At 46.4% G+C, this 18,655-nt stretch overlaps 1 protein-coding gene across 3 annotated transcripts in view; it reads left to right on the top strand.

The window, feature by feature from the left end:
• The window catches only part of alk (ALK receptor tyrosine kinase), a 346,553-nt gene that overhangs the window by 184,638 nt on the left and 143,260 nt on the right, over positions 1-18,655 (top strand). For all 3 annotated transcript variants that reach the window (XM_064305136.1, XM_064305219.1, XM_064305304.1), the window contains one exon: positions 10,755-10,956. In XM_064305136.1, the coding sequence (XP_064161206.1) occupies positions 10,755-10,956 (202 nt within the window). The remainder of the gene's footprint in view (positions 1-10,754; positions 10,957-18,655) is intronic.

The following is an 18,655-nucleotide window of genomic DNA, read 5'->3' as shown; positions in this document are numbered from 1 at the left end:
AGTGGGGGACATAAATAATTCAGCAAGTTGACATTTCACTATAGTTTACAGTAGTGTTTCTTAAAGTATTGGATGACCCAAAATGGGACGCACCAGTGTATGAAGTGGGTCCTGGACTGGGTCTGTAGTCCACTTGTCTGTGCAAGTATGTGTATTTGACGGGTCCCTGAAAGGTACAAAATTTCTCACTTTGGTCCTCTTTACAGAAATGCATTATTAAAAATAGTTTATGAGAGCACTTCATATGCAGCTCAACCCTCTGAGTGTCTGTTTCTTTTCATTTGGAGTGTTTTTTTCAAGTTCATAGTCAGTGTTCTAGAACGTCATTGCTTCCCATTACCAGCAGTGATTGTTACATCAGCATTAGAATGTTCAGGTAAGAAACGTGTGTCCCTGACATGTCTACCATGGGAACATGTTCCTCTCATCAGTAGCTGGAGACCCCACGTGCCTCAGACAGCAGATGTGTTTGTCAGCTCTAACTCAAAAGTGAGACAGCATGATAGCTGCTTTCTCCCCTCTTTGCAGAGTCATTAGGACCCAGTCATTTCCTGCTAATGAGGGGACAGATCCAGAGAGAGAGAGAGAGAGGGGATACTGAGGCTCTCTCCCACTCCCATATGTCCGCGCGCGGATTTGGCCCCCAGCAGCTCCTGTGGCCGGACATCTGTCGCTCGGCGGGACGTCAAACCCCCCTCCCCCCCCATACCCCCTTCCCCCCCCGTTCCTGCCGCCGCCCGCAGCGAGGGGGGGGGGGGAGTAATTTATTGATTCATTCCTTTTATAGTCGCGGCTTCAAAGCCTGCCGTCGCGCGGTAAGCTCGGATCTCTGCCGCTCGCTCGTGCGGTGTCGTGCGTTTCGGGGTGAAGACGGCCTCCTCCCGCCCCCCTCTGCCCGGCGGGCGCGCCCGGTCGGCTCCCCGCTCGGAGCAAGCGAGTCAGCTGGACCTCCTCATTTCGGGCATGGTGGAGAAGGACAGACCATTCTCCCTCTTAGAAGGTTTAAGTGCCCCTGATTGATTGCGCCGCTGCCTGTCGGGACCTTGATTCACACGTACAGGAGGGCTGCATTAGCCGGGATCCTGGAACCTGCTCCACTTGCCTGAAGAGGGATTTTTTATTTCTTTTTTTTTTTTTTTTTTCCAGTTTTCCTCCAATAACTATTGAGCCTTGACCCACTTTCCAATAGCATGGTATTTTCATTGTAATTCATTTAGGAGAAAAGTAAAAAAAAAAATATATATATATATATATAAAAAAGCTTAAATAAAAAATAAAAAACGAGGTGTATTCAGGGAAAGCGCTGCCCTCATGCCATGTGGCCATTGCTGATAAAAAGCCTTTGATTTCCAATGCAGGTGACATTGGAGGTGAGAACCATTTGCCAGGCCTCTGCCCAAACCCAACTGTGGCGTAACGATCAGCTCCTTTGTGCAATCTTAGCGAGGCTTCAGCCAGGCACATTACTTATTGATTTTCATTTTTATTTTTTTCCTTCCTGTTCGGGAAAAAAAAATAAAAAAAGAACAAATATCAGCTCTCTCTTGCCCCCCTGCTTTCTGCTCCCTCTTTGCCGATCCTGCCCCATTTTGTCTCTGGGGGGCGCCCAGCGACTGGGGCGTCTTTTTCTCACCGTGCCTCGAGACAGGGCGGCACAGCCTCGATCAGGCCGCGGCCTTCCGTAAGCAGGCGAATCTGCCGGCTTCGCTTCTGTCCCTCTGGCTAACGATGGCTGCGTTCCCCCCGCCCCGCCCCCCCCGCCTCTTAAATCATCGTTAAAGGCTCTCCGTCGCCTCGGAGGTTCCCTTTCATTTGGCAGCAGCACTTGTGTAAATCCTTTTTTCCCTCTCGCTTCCGTCTCTTTAGCGAACGCTGGCGTTTCGGTGATGCGATTGGTGTTGCCGTTTTCGGGCGTAGCTCTAAGGGCCCTTTCCGGTCGCTCATTTTACCTTTTTGCATCCTTTCCTCGCTTCCTTGGCTCCTCCTGAAGGAGGACGCAAGGACAGGAGGTCAGGAAAGGACGCGACGACAAATGAATCGAGGAAATGGGTATTAGGCAAATGGAAGGTCCTTGTTCCGTCAAGTCCATGTCAACTGCAAAATGGGCAGAGGTGGATCCACGGATCGATCATCTGCGCATCACGGGTTCCGAAAAAAAGAACTCCCACGAAGGATGGAACGCCCTTGTTCAGTCAAGCATTAGTTTGAAGCCGTGTCAATTAAAAATGGGGAGAGGCGGATCCACAGGTCGATCAAGTACTTCCGAGAAGGACGCTGTTGTGTTTCCATGCTGCTAGCTCCTTCAAGGAGCGTTTAATTGGGTTGGAATGACCTTAAAGGTGGCGGACCTTGCTCAATTTCCGGGTCAGGTGAGGACCGAGGAGACCAGGAGAAATTAAATATGCGACTAGAAAGATCCCTAAGTCTTCCATTGTCTGTCCTGTTCACTTCCTGGATTCGCTGTCCAATTAACTTGCTCCTGTGGATCAGCTGATCAAGGATGGATTCAAGCACTTTCTCCAAGCCTGACTTCTAAAGGGGTCCGTTATGTGTGTCATCTTTACACGAACGCTGATAGTAACTCTGCATGGACGTGATAAAGTAACCACTAAAGATGATTTACTGTGAAACTTTGTGCAATTTCCATAATTTTGTGTGATGAATCACAGTTCGTGCATCAAACCACAGAGACATGGGGTTACCGCCGATCAAGGCACTCTCATGCAGATAAATAAATGAATGAAAATTGCCGCGGACATTCCCTGGAGTTAGATTTGATGACAGAGGATGAGTTTTAGTGCCTTTGAGCCACAGCCCACCTGCGGCACTCTGAAACATCCAGCCTGACCTGTCACACCACGAGGGGGGGAAAAAAAAAACACAAAACAATTTTCAAAAGAATCACTTTTGAGCCTGGATATCTCTTTAATTTCCTGCCGTGGCGCGAGTTTAATGGGAACTAATGAACAAGTCTTCGCGCGCGGGAGTGCGCCCTGGGAGATGATGTATCTGTGGGGCCGTCTCGCTCCGAATATTACCGCGGTGAGTCAGCCGCTGCCGAGCTTATCTCTCAGCTCTCTCCGAGCCCGCTGTCTCGCTGGGTCTCGGCTCCTAATGCGAGGAATCTCGCATCAGGGCCCTGCGTGACTTCAGTCATCAGTACCTCTGCATATGGGCAGAGGGATTAATCGAAAGGCTGATTGCTGAACTGATTTGACCAGTACCGTTTCTATAAAAAAAAAAAATAAAAAATAAAAACTCTTTTCCCTTGGAAAGCACGACCATATTTTTTTATCTGCATTTAAAGCTTGTGATGTCAGCCACTGCTGCTGTTCATCACATTGCAGTTTGCAACTTGTGTAGGCACATAGAGACAGAATAGTGCACTTCAGATGCAGCTTAACCCTTTGAGTGTTTTTTCTTTTGGAGTATTTTTTCCTGTTCTTATTCAGTGTTCTAGAACTCCACTGCTTTCACTTACCAGTTGTGACTATTACATCATCTTAGAATGTTCAGGTAAGAACGTTGTAAATAAACAGTCTAAAATACAATGATAAATATAGCCCACAACAGTGTATTAAAAAACTTATACAGTCTAAAATAGTTTTTGAAATTGAGTGTCTTTCTGTGGCAGCCCTGACTGCAGGTTGGGATCATGGGATCAATAGCATTTCAGTGCCTCAAATGAATTGAAATTAAGGTTAGGTTATGAATCAAAAAAAAATGGCCACGATGCTCAATTTTTATCAGTTAATTAATTGAAATGGATTGACCTCCCCTAACCCTGCCTGACCGTGCTAGTGTTAGGCCTGTGACCGACGGGCCGGGCCCACGGTCCGGTGAATAATCGCCCCCGGTGCAGATCGGGGGCCTCGGTCGATAGCGTGGCCCCAGTGTAATCACGCAGGAGGGACGCCCCTCTGACTCCGCGGCGTTTGAGTGCTGAAGACAGTGCTCTGAAAAAGGGGGAAGGGTTTATCTGCGGCGCCGTCAGGCCGCTATCCGCGTCGACGAACAAAAACAAACAAACGCACGCAAATGCTCGCAGATAATTTACACCTCTGTAATCCCGCGCAGCCTTGAAGGGATCGCCTTTCTCTCGGGTCAGTGCCGCCGGCGCCGGAGTCTGAGGCGATTAGACGCACGCCGATAATGTGCTGTGATCATCAACGAGACGCGTCTCAGACCGCGGACGCTTGAATGCCGTTCGTTCGGCTGAGAACATTGTCCTTGTAAGAGGATTTACGGGAAACACACTTAAATAGTCTTTCCTTCCTTGACATTTCTCGCAGGGATTACATTTTAAAAACAGGAAATAACATGCTCGCCAACATTCGCATTGATTCGGTTCGCAGTGACATGGTGCTTTTGTTGATTGTAGCTGTAATGATGCATAGAAAAGAAAAAATAGAGCTAATGTGTTTACCTTGGATGTAACTATCGGTATAAATGCTCACTTCCAGGAAGCAGTACACTCAAGAGTAGATGGTGCCTGATTTTCTTCATGAGAGAAAGTGTTGATATGTTGCATGTTAGACTGTGTTAATATGCTTCATGTAAGAATGCATCAATATGCTACATGTCAGCCTGTGTTGATATGCTACTTGTCAGCCTGCATTGAGTCAGGCTGTGTTGATATGCTACATGTCAGCCTGTGTTGATATGCTCCTGGTCAACCTGTATTGATATGTTACATGTCAGCCTGTGTTGATTTGCTACATGTCAGCCTGTGTTGATATGCTACATGTCAGCCTGTGTTGATATGTTACATGTCAGCCTGTGTTGAAATGCTACATGTCAGCCTGTGTTGATATGTTACATGTCAGCCTGTGTTGAAATGCTACACGTCAGCCTGTGTTGATGTGCTGTGCCTAAGCCAGTGTTGATATCCTATGTTGATCTGAACAGTCCTATTAATTCTCCAGCCTGGCACAGTGCTCGGTGTCTGTCTCTTGTTGGAAACAGGCAGGCTAAGATTGTGCTTCAAGGAAACAGCCCTCAGATCCATCGAGGAGGGTTATGGTTCTCTTGAAGTAACGCTTACGCGCGGCAGAGCGTTTTTCAGGCAGTTCTCTTTCCCATTAGCTGAGAGGCACGCGTCCCTGGCTCATTTCATTCGGTGGCTCGACTGAGGTGCAAAAGAGGGAAGTGTAGTGCCTCCTTGTCTCATTTTTTAATCTTGGCTACTGGGCTGTTTGGCAGCTTGGTTTCTTAGCTCTGGAGGCTACTCTCCCCATGTATATGTCACGGTCACTGCAGTCGCTGACCCCATGAGCTACCGTATCTATATTATGAAGTGAAGGAGACATCCAGGCCTGGGTTTGTCCTGAAGGTTAGTCTAAATTAAGTGCTCTGTAATCACACTCAAAAAAAAAAAAATTAACTCACCGGAACTCAACTGTTTGCTATGAAACCCCTTTCAGCAAGGCTCAGGTTTACTGAACATATAGGGGTACTAATGATCCAATCAATCATCAAAGATGAGTTGAGGTCAAATATTGATTGAATGTAGGCCTTCCGACTGGGTTGAGATGGGAGCATTTGATACCACGCACGTTGCTATGAAAATGGCGAGAATTCCACCGTACAAGAGAGATCTGTCCATCTTTAAAAAGTAAGCCCTTATTTTTTTGGTTTAGGGTATTATGTACTCATATTTATTCATGTATTTTGTGTGGATGAAATTTTGTCGGTCTGGTCTTGTGGAACTCAACCTGAGGAGAGCGCTTCTCTCCGCCGGTGTGGAATTGTGTAGGTGGAGTGTGCTAAAGACTTTTTGGAATTGGTTTTGCTCTCCCCGCCAAATTGCCTGGTGCCTCTGTGCATTGCGGATAATGTAAATGGGCAGACGGACGTAATGAAGCTAAACTGGAGCGCCGCAGTCTGTGAGCCTGCGATTCGCCTCCTCCCCTGCTGGAATAAAACGGCCATCTTAACGAAAAGATAATTGCAAAAAAACCAAAAAAAAAAAAAAAAAAGGTCCTCTCGCAGGAACAAGTAAGAAAATAATGAGAGGGATTAGGTCAGCTCTCCATCTTTCACTGTGACTGAAGTACGTGGTAACTCTTTTTAGCTATCTTTGTTTTCATCCATGCTCTATGGTATTTTTTTTCACCCACGCCCTGTGGTATATTGCCTTTTTTTCACCCACACTCTATGGTATATACCCTTTTTTCATCCGCGCTTTATGGTATATTGCCATTTTTCATCCACACTCTATGGTATATACCCTTTTTTCATCCGCGCTTTATGGTATATTGCCTTTTTTCATCCACGCTCTACGGTATATGACCTTTTTTTAGTCGCGCTCTATGGTATATGACTCCTGAGCTCTGTACATCCCCACAGCCTACAGGCACACATGAGAAGCGTGAAGCTGCCTCTATTCCTCTGTGTATTTTCAGTTGGTTTTGTCTCTTTTTCCTCTCTATTTCACTCACTCCCCCCCCTCTCTCTCTCCTCACTCGCTCCCCCTCTCTCTTTCTCCCAGGCTTTCAGATTCAAATTCAAACTGCTTCATTGGCAGCGATTTGTACATATTTACAGAAGGCGACATAACGTTAATATATTCCTCAATTTATGTGTTAATTAGGATAAATATTTACAAATGTTTAATAAATAGGTAATAAAAACAGTTAATAGATAATAGACGTGTAATACACAATAATGAATAATAATACAGATTAAAAAACAACACATTCACAAGTAATAACAGAGACTCTTTCCTCACTTTCCGTTTCTCTCTCTCAAATATTTCTCACTTCTCACTGTCTCTCTCACTCCCCTCTCCCTATCTCCTTTCCCTCTCTCTCTATCTTTCCTTTCCCAGTCTCTCTCCTTCTCTCTCTGTCTGTCTCTCTCTCTCCTTCTCACTCTCCTTCCCCATTCTTTTTCCTTCTCTCTCTCTCTATCTCTCCTTTCCCACTCTCTCCTTCTCTCTCTCTGTCTGTCTCTCTCTCTCCTTCTCTCTCATAAACTCATGGCACGCTCTGAGCTGCGTGCTGATCTGTGCTCAGGGGTTGCCATGGACACTCAGGTAAAGGCTGATCTCTTACCTGCAGCTCCAGCCCGGCACGCACCACCTGGCTGGCCGGGGCTTGAAAAGGTAAAAAAAAAAGGGGGAGAAAGAGAAGTGTGAAGATAGGGTGGATTTGGCAGGTTTCACATGAAACAGCAGAGAACTTTCATCATTGACAGGTGGTGGCAGGAAGGGAAAACCAGCAGGGGGCGCTGTTCCACACAGCCAAAGTACTTTATGCTACATAAGCCCCCCCCGCAACACCCCCACCCCCACCCCCCTCCCCCCCTTCCCCCGCCACCTCTCCATTATAGCAAAGAGAAGAATGCAGTCCTTCAGAGGTAGGAGACGCATTTACCACATTTAATGGAGGTTTGAATGGAATATCAGCACTGCACTCAAGTCACTCAAGCTGTGCCTTGTATAGGGATCCGGTTTGTTGTCATGCCAACAGGCGTGCCTCCCGACGTGACTGTTCAAAGTTTCCGAGAACTGAGGTGTTTCAAAACAAAAACAAGAAAGAAAAAAACAACAAAAAAAAAATCTTCCGCCTTTTGATGGATCATGCTGTCAATTAAGTGCAAAAGAAGTTATAAAGTCACTACAGTAAGTTTCCAGAAGTTTGGAATGGCTGGTTTTTGTCCGACTTATATAAATAACGCTCCCAGGAGACTTCCTCACTGCTTTAAAATCGCTGCAGTGGAGCGGTTTGCTTACCGCCAGGTTACAGTGCTTGCTCCTGCGTGTATACTAATGAGGTATAATGCAGTGCCACTCTGACACATTTGATTTTTGTCATTCACATGTGAGCCTTAGTCTCACCCTTAATATAATGAGGTTGCGTCAGGCACCTGCTTAGGCAATTTTCTTTTTTCGACGCAAGAGCTTTCCTTCCTAAAGAGATTGAGGTGTCAATGGGACGGTGTCGGTGGAGAGAGAGAGAGTGAGAGAGTGAGAGAGAGGGGAGGAGGAGTTTCACAGCTCATCGTGTGTCTGTTGCTGGGTGGACTGGCCTGCCGTCTTCTACACGTCTGCTAAAAAGACGCGTAGTTATTATCAGTGCTTTTCCCTTTGACGGTCGTAAGGAAAGCTCTCGGTGCCAGCGTGACTGCAGAATGCTTATTTTTTTACGATTTGTAAATCAAATTGAGATATTTCTGTGTTTTGTGTGTCACACTGTATTTTGAGACCCTGGAAATTCTGCGTAATAACCAGTTTTTTTAGTTAACGTTTTACATTAACATTTTATTTTGCTTTCCCTGTCTGTAAGACCTTATCAGAGAAGCTGTCGGTTGTCAGGGGGGTTGGGGGGGGGTTGGTGTCCTTCCAAACTGGTGAATATATACATATTATATGTATGCCCCCTCCTTACCCCCCTCATAAAAGATACCCGCCGCCCTCTGAAATACAAGTTACGTGGAATAACGCATACGCACAAACCCCGGCCAGCCATTTTGATTTCTCTGGCCTGACGGTGCCCCTTGTCCTTGGGCAGTTCTTTCAAGTGCAAAGAACTACGCGCACAAAAACAAACCCTCATTCCGTCACATGGGTGAAAGGCCGCTGCTTATTGTGGTTGCCTTGTTTACCGCCTGCTTTTCTTCACACAGTGCTTTTGCGGTCATCCGAGATGTTTCATGTCCATTCATGTATGGAGTTCTAGCATACTTTTCCGTAGAGAAACATTCATCGCTGGGCCTTTTTTTCCCCCCCTCCCTCCTCTTTATAGTACGGGCACATTAAAGCACACGTTATTTATTTATATTTTTATATAAAGAAGGGAACTACCTTTGTAGTTCTCACCCAGCCTTGCTCCTTGATGAGCTTCCTGGTGGGTGACCTCAGTGTGGAATGCAGGGGAGGGAGGGGCTCGAAATCAAAGGCGGCGTACAAGGCTTTGATTCGCCGGCTTTCTGCAGCCCAGTGCGCTGGCGAGCTTTGGGCCCGCCCAGCTCGTGGGCCTGGACTTTGGCATGGTGCTACGCGTGTGGCAGGAGCCGGCAATTAATTTGTCACTAATAATTAGTCATAGCCAGAGATGTCCATAGCAGACGCTATGCTGGGGCGGTTATCAGTAAATTAACTTTTCGTGATGAACGAGTTCAGTGTTTTAGGGGTTTTTGCTGATTTTTTATTATTGCTATTATTCTTTCTTTGTTCCTTTGCTTTGCTTTTTTTTTGTATGGAATATTTCATCCATATCTATTTGTTGCCTGAAATGAACCAGTCCTTTTCATAAGAATGATGCACAGAACGAACCGGTCCATGTGCATAAGAATAACGCACAAAATGAAACGCGGTGTTTTGTAATAAGCAGTCTTCGCGCCAGCCCCCGAAGATAATCGCGCAGACAGCGCGCCTCAAACTCCGCACAATGGATTCCCGAGCTCGACATCGCGCGCCCGAAGCTACGCGGCTAAATGACAGGATGCGCCGGCAGCGTCTGCTTTTGTCTTCTTTTTTTGACGGACGAAAAGGCTATTGAAAGTTCCCTTTCGGCGCGCCCGCTCCCGACAAGCGACGGTAATCACCGATGGATATTGATTTGAGGATGCGTTCGAATGTGCGAGCGTGACCCGTGAGACACGCTCTTTTATCGCAGGCTAACGCGGCGCGCGCCCGCGGGCTGCGCGTCGAGGTGTGAGCGCGATGCCGGGGATCCTCATCTGTTAGCGATGGCCTCATAAACGGACACTTGGGAGGGGTCCTGACAAAGGTGGAAGAAGTATATTAAAAAAAATGGTTTATGCGGTGTTGGTGCATTGTGTGACTTCAGTGATGTGTCATTAAAATATTATTATGTTTGTTATGGATGTAATAAAACGTGTTCAGATTTAATACCGGCGTTGTTAATACAACGGCGATCACGGTTTCTATTTAGATAACGAATGGGCCATGTTGATGCTAGCCTTATGGCACTTTATGTAGTGTGTTTATTTATGACTGGGCCTAAATTAAAGAAAGCATGCAAGGTAATTCATGTCAGGATCATTTAGACTCTGAAATGGGTGTTCTTCTGTGTGTGTGTGTGTGTGTGTGTGTGTGTGTATATATCAATCACTAAAATTAAATAATAACACCTTGCAGTTATGTCATATATGTTGTTATGGAGTAAAATCTTAAGTAGCGAAAATCTACCTGTTTGCAGTTTGTGTGCTATAAAGCTGAATGTCTGTGAGCTCCAGACTTATTCCTTAATCTGAAATCTTGAGTACTAACTCTCTCTTTCAGTCTCTCTCTCTCCTCACTCGCTCCCCCTCTCTTTTTCTCCTGGGCTTTCAGATTCAAATTCAAACTGCTTTTTTTGGCATTGATTTGTAGATATTGCCAAAGGCAACATAAAATTTATATATTCATCAATTTATGTATTAATACTGATAAATATTTACAAATGCTTAATAAATAGATAATAAAAAGATAATAGATTATTGATGTGTAATACGTAATAATGAATAATAAAACACATTCACAAAAATAAAACACACAACAGGAATAATGACAATGACTTTCTCTCTCTGTCACTCTCTCTCTCCCTCTCTCTCTACCCTTCTCTCTCTCTCTCTCTCTGACCTATCCTCCTCTCTCTCTCTCTCTCTCTGTCCCCCCTCCCTCCCTCTCTGTCTCTCTCTCTCGACCTCTCTCTCTCTCTCTCTCTCTCTATCCCCCTCTCCCCCTCTCTCTCTCTCTCTCCCTCTCTCTCTCCCCCCCCCCCCCCCCTCCGTGTTCCTGTGTGCAGGGCAGTTCCTGTGGGTGAACTCTTCGGCGCTGGGGGGCCCCTGGGTGCTGAGCCCGTGGCTGTGGGGGGGTCCGCGCGCCTGCGGCCTGGACATGGCTGTGTTCCTGCACCCCCAGCAGAGCGGGCGCTACACGGTGTGGCTGGCGCTGCGGGACAGCCCCCCCCTCACCCTCCTCTCCGTGGACAAGCCCCGACGGCCAGGGTAGGGCATCACCGCGCCGTCCGATTGGCTGACGCGGGAGATTCGCGCCGCACGCCGGGGGAGGGGGGTGGGGGGGGGGTCGGTGCAGGGAGAGGGGCAACCTGGGAGTGCTCCACACCAGTAATATGATTTAGATAGATCACCCCCCCACCCCCCACCCCCAGGCCTTCCCGTTATTATTTTTTATTTATTTATTTTATTTATTTTTCGCCGCCTTGCCGGTACTCCATCTCTGCCACGGCGGAACGGCGGGTCTGATGCTCGCCGGCTGTCGGCCAGTAAGGCGGCTCATTATTCCCAATGAAAAGTTCATTACCCCGACCGCCTCCTCCCCGCTCATTATTTCTGACCAGTCAACCTTCCCAGAAATCTCCGCTCGGTGCCAGATTCGCGGCTCCTGTGGGTGGGCCTGGCCTGGCGCTATCTCCTCTCTCCGCTTCATTTATGCTAAACGGGGTGCAATAGTGCTCAGGTAAACAGACACACTGTAATGTACATCTCTTTATTACACTGACTGAAGCTGTGTGGTTTAGTCTATATATATATATATATATATATATATAGTAATTTAGTACACCCACAAGCAATCAGAGATGGAAAAAAAAAAGAAATAAGGACATTTAGTTTTTCAAAAATGAATTATTGAAAAATTTCACGTTCACCAAAATACCCACCTTTTTCAGTAATACTCGCTGAGCATGTTCACTGAATTTTTGGGTTCTGAAAGTTCGCGCCCAGCAGTGCTGTAGAAATTCCCGCGGATGTGCTGCACTAGCGGGTTGCTTCTCCTTGGCCTTTCTGTCCATTTCATCCCAAACTAGCTGGATTCTAATTCTCTTGTGGGGAAACCTGTTTATTTAGCCAAATATGGTTTTTTTTAAGAACTCTGAAATGTATATCACTACCTTGTGAAGTAAAAGATTCTTTTAAAGTTCAAACTGTTAGCTTCTTACCTTGTTATATACGAGGTTATTTACAGAAGTTAAACTGCTTAAAAATTTCACTAAAACAGTTCTGAAACACAAGTAAAGTGTACCAAAACTGGTGGGCGGTAGTGTCTATATATCCGCGTTAACTGCTATGTGATAATTGAAAATGAAAGCTATAGCTGACACTGTCGATCCAGGCTTGCTGTGCAGACAGACAGGTATGTCATTAGCCAGCTGTAATGAAGGCGTGTAATCCCAGCGTGTGTTTAATGATGTACACGGCGAAGCGTTGCATGGGTGCTCTCCTGCAGCAGATGGTGTTAGAGACATGGATCTTTTTTTCTGGACCAGTGAGTCTTTGTCGCGGTTCCGTGGCCTCTGGCGAAAGTGTGGTGGAATTGGACCGCGCCCGCGCCCTGTGGTTGGCGATATCCGCCCCCCCGTCCCACCCCACCTCACCCTGCCACGCCCCCTCACTGTCCCTCTCCCTGGCCCCTCCCCCTAAATCATTCTCAGCAGGGTATGATGGGAATGCGCCAGTTTGATAGCGTCGTTAGCGGTTAGCGGTTAGCGGTTCGGTGCGTCTCTGTTAGTGTCTCTTCAGCTGAACGGGACGCTCGCTGCCGCTCTGGAAGTTCAGCCGCTGATGTGAGTCTTATCGCCTGCGGGCCAATGTACCCAAAGTAGGATATCTATTGTGATTATATATGAAAGGTGCTGTATGTCCTTGTGGGTGCGTGCCCGTGCATATCTGTGTGTCTGCGTGTGAGCGGTTGCGTGTGCATTCATAGAATGCCTACACAATACACTCTTTTACAATGTATTACTACACACACCCATGCATACATCCACTGTATTACTACAAACACTCTTAATATACTTTATACACCCCCCCCCCCCCCCTCGCCCTTCCCACCAGCACCAGCTAAGCAGCGCAGCCATTGTGTCACATTAAAGCACACTTAATTTGCACAGGTTTAATTAGTGATTCATGAACTCAATTAATAATCGGTCGATGCATTATATATTTATGCGCCGCTCCCTCGCGCCCGGTGTGCCAGGACGCCGAACAATTAAAACCCGAATTCGCGAAATAGAAGAAGAAGAGGAAGACGAGCGAGGCGCGGTGCACAGTTCAGTCAGCGAGTGCGCTGCCTCGGAGGCAGCGCTGCAGGTAATTATGCGCTGCCTGGCAGAGCTTCTGGCTGTCTGCGCTGGCACCGTTTGAACTGAGTCTTTGTCGGCTAAAAAAATAAAAGAAAGCATGAAAGAAAAAAGAAAGAAAACACCGTAAATTCTCACGGTTACGGTACACTCTCGCGGCTTAACCTGAGTTAAACTAGGAGCGAGACGCTTAACTAGAAAGCAGCCTATAGGAATCTCTGCTTCTCATAAATAAATCATCATAATTATTTTCAGCATGTGCTAATAGTTCCACAACACAGTGTCCACCTAAGTGTTTTGCATTGACCCAGCATACTTCCTATGGCCTCCACCTACACCAAACGCAATTAATTTATACTCCCACCAAGGTTCTGTGAAATGTTTTGTTCGGTACAGATTTAAACCTGGGGGTGATTTTACCTATTAATTACAGCACTGCAAATGGTCTGTTTGGGATCTGCTGCATTTGTTATGTTATATTCATGCGGTGCGAGTAAAAATGTTAGCTTTTAAAATCTGTTTCCATTACAGTTCCTTATTGTTGAAAAAACTTCATAACATCAGTATTCTCATTTATTAACATTTAATGCCCATCCAGTATCTTCAAATAGAAATATAACCATGTTCCATAAAACATGTTCTGGTGTGTTTTACGAATATATTAGCTTTTTTTTATTTTTTTAAAAAGTTTTATTATTTTATTCTTAAATTTGTGATTTAATTTTTATTTTTTTTGTAATTCCCACTCCTTATTCAAAATGTCAGATTATTTGAAATTGCAGCCATGTTCATGCATGAACCTCATAGCCAGTGAGGGTGTAGGCACACCGCAGACTACATCCGAGCTTGCATACTGTAGAGTCAGAGGAAGACCTTTCATATGCAGCCGCCTTGGCGTGTAGTCCATGAGCGCTTGGCCGACCAGCGGGGGTCCCTAGAGGGCGATGAAACACGGACCCCTAATCCTCCCATACCCTGGGCGATGCTGTCACCAATTGTGCATCTCCCCCACGGTGCTACTGGCCATTTTTGGCACTGGCATGGCCTGGATTCAACCCGAGATCACGGGGCTTGTCCCTGAAGGAACCGTTTTTATCTCCAGTGGGCCCTGTTCAGACAAGATGCTGGAGTCTTAATAATAGTTCCTAACTGTAATAAGCAGTTAGGGTCTCAGTATGGGTTCGTTTGTAATCAGCGACATGCACAGAAGTCCATGCAGGGATCCTGAGCAGATTTACCATTGTTGTATTATGGTGTGTGTGTGCATGCGTGTGTGTTTGTGGCATGTGTGTGTGTGTGTGTGTGTGTGTATGAGTGTGCGCATGTGTGTGTGCGCACATGTGTGTGTGTGTGTGCGTGTGTGTGTGTGTGTGTGTGTGTGTCTGTATGTGTGTGTGTGTGTGTGGCTGTGTGCTAGTGTGTGTGTGTGCGTGTGTGTGTGTGTGCATGTGTGTGTGTGTTTGTGGTGTGTGTGTGTGCGTGCATATGTGTGTGTGTTTGTAGTGTGTGTGTGAGTGCATGTGTGTGTGTGTTTGTGGTGTGTGTGCGTGTGCATGTGTGTGTGTGTGCGTGTGTTTGTGGTATGTGTTTGTGGTGTGTGTGTGTGTTTGTTTGTGGTGTGTGTTTGTGGTATGTGTGTGTGTGTTTGTGGTGTGTGTGTGTGTGTGTGTGTGTGTGTGTGTGTGTGTGTGTATGTGTGTGTGTGTGTGTGTGGTTGGTGGGAGAAGGGTGCTGACATCGAATGTATTCATGAGCACAAACTGAAAAAACACATCAGGTCAAAGGGGAGGGCCGTGGCTCGGCTGGCATTGGACTTCGTGCCGCGGCTGAGAAACTGCAGATATGACTGTTTATTCCTTCTCTGCGAGCGGTTTAATCTCTGCCATTATGTTCTTTCTTCTCTTTCTTTGCCAATATCTTTTCATTGCACTCAATGGCTCTATCAGCATCCAGCACAAGCACCCAGAGTGGGAAACGCTGAGCTTATCACAGTGATCTTCTGATAGAGAGACTTGATTAGCTCGGCTAACGGTGTCAGTGTCACCTGTGGGTTATACCAGCGGTCTCAAACTCCAGCCCCGGAGGGCTGACTCTTTGCTCTTTGCTGGTTTTTTTGTGGTTTTCTTGCAATCAGCAGCTAGTTTAGTTTCCAAGACCCTTTACAGAGTCTTTAGCCAATCAGTGACTTAAATTAAGCAGCTAATTAGGTGCAGGAGCACATCAAAAAGCGGCAGGAACAGTGGCCCTCCAGGATTTGAGTTTAAGATCCCTGCTTTATGCGTTTGAACCCTATTCTGTCCTGAGTGGTGCACACCTTTGGGCTTTAATGTATGTGCCTGCAGACCTGTGACAGGCCGCTCAGGTGCCATAGTGGGGTGACTACCACTCACAATTTGAGAGACTCCATGCCATGCAGAGGACAGCAAAAAATAAAAAATAAAAAACCCAATCCCCAGTGAACTCACTTCCTTACTGTATATTTAAAGTGTTCGTTAAGTCACAATGCAGAGTAGGCTCGAGTTTCTTCAGTTTTATGAATGGGAAAATAATAGTACTGTTTCCTTTTGATGTAAAGTGCGCCGAATCTGAATGTATCTGATGTAAAGTATGCCTTTTCCTCTGGAGTGGCCTGTCTGTTCTGTATGGACGTTTACTTCCGTTTCTCGTCTGGAGCTGATGAATGTTCACTTCTCTCACGTTCACTAAATGGTTGCACTGTTGGTTACCAAGGTTACCATCTGCAGTGCGTCCAAACATGGTTCACACCAGTGACTGTGCTAAAACCTTTGATGCCTGTGGTTATTTATTTAAAAAAAAAAAAACAAAAAAAAAAAACATGAAAGCCATTGTTACTCATTCAAAATAATGGTCTGGATGAAAGAAAAACTCATTTTAACTCTCAACTGAATAGGCATAATAAAGTTTTTAATAGTGTGACAAAATAGATGAGAGACTGTTGAAATGTTGGAGTGAAAAAGGCAACCCGTATTTCAAAAATGACTAACAGCATGTGATCAGCTCAGGGGAGAGATAAATGGGTGTTGTGATCTTTTTGAGGACTTTTAGTAAGGTCATGTCGTTTAACAGTTCATTACCATGAACTTCACTCCAAAAGATAACGTATGCACAGGGAACTTTAAAAGCAATTGAAAGCCAAGTCAAGAGCTACTTCGGTGGGAAGCATGGTTCTGCAGAAGCATGGCGTCTCTACTTATGTCAACGTTTATGTGTAAATCGAAATCGGTGAATTTGAGCTTTCAGTAACAGGCTGCACACAAAGGTTCTAAGCTTTCTTGTTGCTGTTTCCGCTAACGATTCACCTTTGATCTCTTTACCTGCGTTGTCGCCCCTTTGTTGATGTGAATGAACCCCCCCCCCCCCCCCCTTTTATCAATTTCACATAATTACTCCCGTCTGTAAGGAGACCCTGCGATGCAGAAGAGGTTCTCGAGGGTTCTTGGAATGTAATCCCCGCTAAAACTGTTCGAGCTCCTCCAGCCGCCTTCCCATCAGGCCGTTCACCTGTGTCCATCTCTACGCTTTCACGGTGGTGCGCTCTTTTTTTTTTTTTTCTCTTCTCCTTCTCCTCCTTATTGATCTCGTTGAAAATTCGCCCTGCGCTTATTTTGGGGATTAGCTCCCCTCTAAACGAAGCGATGTGTGGCCCCGAGACGGGGGGTGGGGGGTGGTGGTGGTGGTGGTGGTGGGGGGGGGTTATTTCTCCTTACCTTTTTGGTGTTTTTGCCAGCTTGCCACAGAGCCAGCGGCTCACCTGTAGTACTCGGCGGATGGATAACGCACGGCCCCGCCCAGCCTTCAGCTTCCCCGTCCTCGTAAAACAGGCCCGGTCTCCCAGGCTGACGCGTCCGGGAAGCCTTTTACGCGCACATTGTTCCTGCGCCGCTCCAGGAATAAAAGAAAGGAAAGCCAATATATCACCGTCACCAGGCCCCATCTTATTCCTGGAACAGAGAACAGAGGAAACGGGGTGGGTGGGGAAGGGAGAGCAGGAGAAGTGCGCGTGTGTGTGTGTGTGAGTGTGAGGGTGAAGGTGAGTGTGTGTGTGTGTGTGTGTGTGTGTGTGAGTGGTGTGTGTGTGTGTGTGTGCGCGTGTGTGTGTGTGAGTGAGTCTCAGGCTCAGGCAAAGATACTCACTGAACCCAGGAGGTTGATGATGGAGCGCATTTGTACATCTTGCAGGTATGAAAATGGGTCGCAAAAAAAGAAGCAAGGAAAAAAAAAGAAAAAAAAACCCCAGATTTCACTTCAGGGACTGAGAAACACTTTCCTCTCAATGCTGCTTTTCCTAACGGCGCTGTGTCATTGGATGGTTTTTGTCGCTCGCTAACGATTCTCAGTGACAAGAGGTTGAGGAGTAGAATTAAGCTGACAGCTTGTTAAAAGAACCATAGAAGGCAGAGATTGCGCTGTGAATATGATTTGGGGTCGGGGGGGGGGGGGGGCGGGGACTGAGTCCTTCTGTTCAGCAAGGACGAGAGGCGTTAAGATTCATAAGTGCTTCCTGAGCCTGTAAAAAGGCATTGTGTCGAAGGGGAAATGATTGTGCCCTTTGTTGCCGTTCTTTATCGGGACTCAAAATTGTTATTATTTTGTCTGTCCTTATTAAGCACTGCGCAACAAGATCAGAATTGCATTACGTTTCTGGGAGGATTAACAGACTCTCTTTTTTTTGTCCTGCGTAATGTCATGTAATGTCATGTAATGCATGGCGTCTGACTCCATTTGCACAGCAGGATATAGGCCCGAAGCCATTCAGGCTAAGTACCTCAGTCAACGCTGCAGCGGCGGTGACCTCCCTGGGAACTCAGTCTGCGCCTCTTAGGCCACAAACGCGATTGTGTAACCACTATACTACACTGTCCACCCAAATCTGCGGTTGACTGGAAATGTATGTTGCGTGCGAAATAACAGAACACCTCCTGCAGTTATTATTTATTTATTTATTTATTTTGTATCAGACATAATTTCATGTCTTTCATTCATATTTCAGGGCAGAATGTGTGCTTCACAACAGCACCTGTTTATTATATTTCAGCTGGGTCAGGGAGACAAACGCGTACAACGCAAAACCAAAGTGGCTCTGATCGCAAGTAAACATCTCAGAAGGCGTAGCACACAATAGTAAATCCTCAGGAGTAACACCAGAGCCATTCTAACATCTCCAACCTCTCTCACGCTGGTACTCTCTGTTTTTTTTTAGCATGGATGCATGACTCTACATTACAGTTTGCGCTCTGCGCGAGGCGAGGGATTTGGTGGATCTGAAGACTTTGATCTGGCAACCAGACGACTGTATCGCGAACACACGGGAGGCTTTTTTTGTTTTTTGGAAGTAGAATATCACAAGTAATTTTTACACTTCTCATGGCGGAAGGAGGTAGCTTGTTCCACCACCGATAGGTGAGAAAAAAAAAAGAGAAGTGGATTCAGAATGCACGGCCGTGGCGAGCAGGAACTGCTCCGTGATCTGAGGCTGCCGAACGCGTAACTCTCGCCGCCGTGGAGGATCTGAGGCACACAGCTCTGGGAGGTGCCACAGTCTGTAATTTGATACTTGCTACTGTCGGTCGCCAGTGGAGAGCAGG

This window comes from Anguilla rostrata, chromosome 1, assembly GCF_018555375.3.
Source record: "Anguilla rostrata isolate EN2019 chromosome 1, ASM1855537v3, whole genome shotgun sequence".
NCBI lineage: Eukaryota > Metazoa > Chordata > Actinopteri > Anguilliformes > Anguillidae > Anguilla > Anguilla rostrata.
Note: the sequence above shows the minus strand (reverse complement) of the source record. Positions and strands in the feature narration are given on the sequence as shown.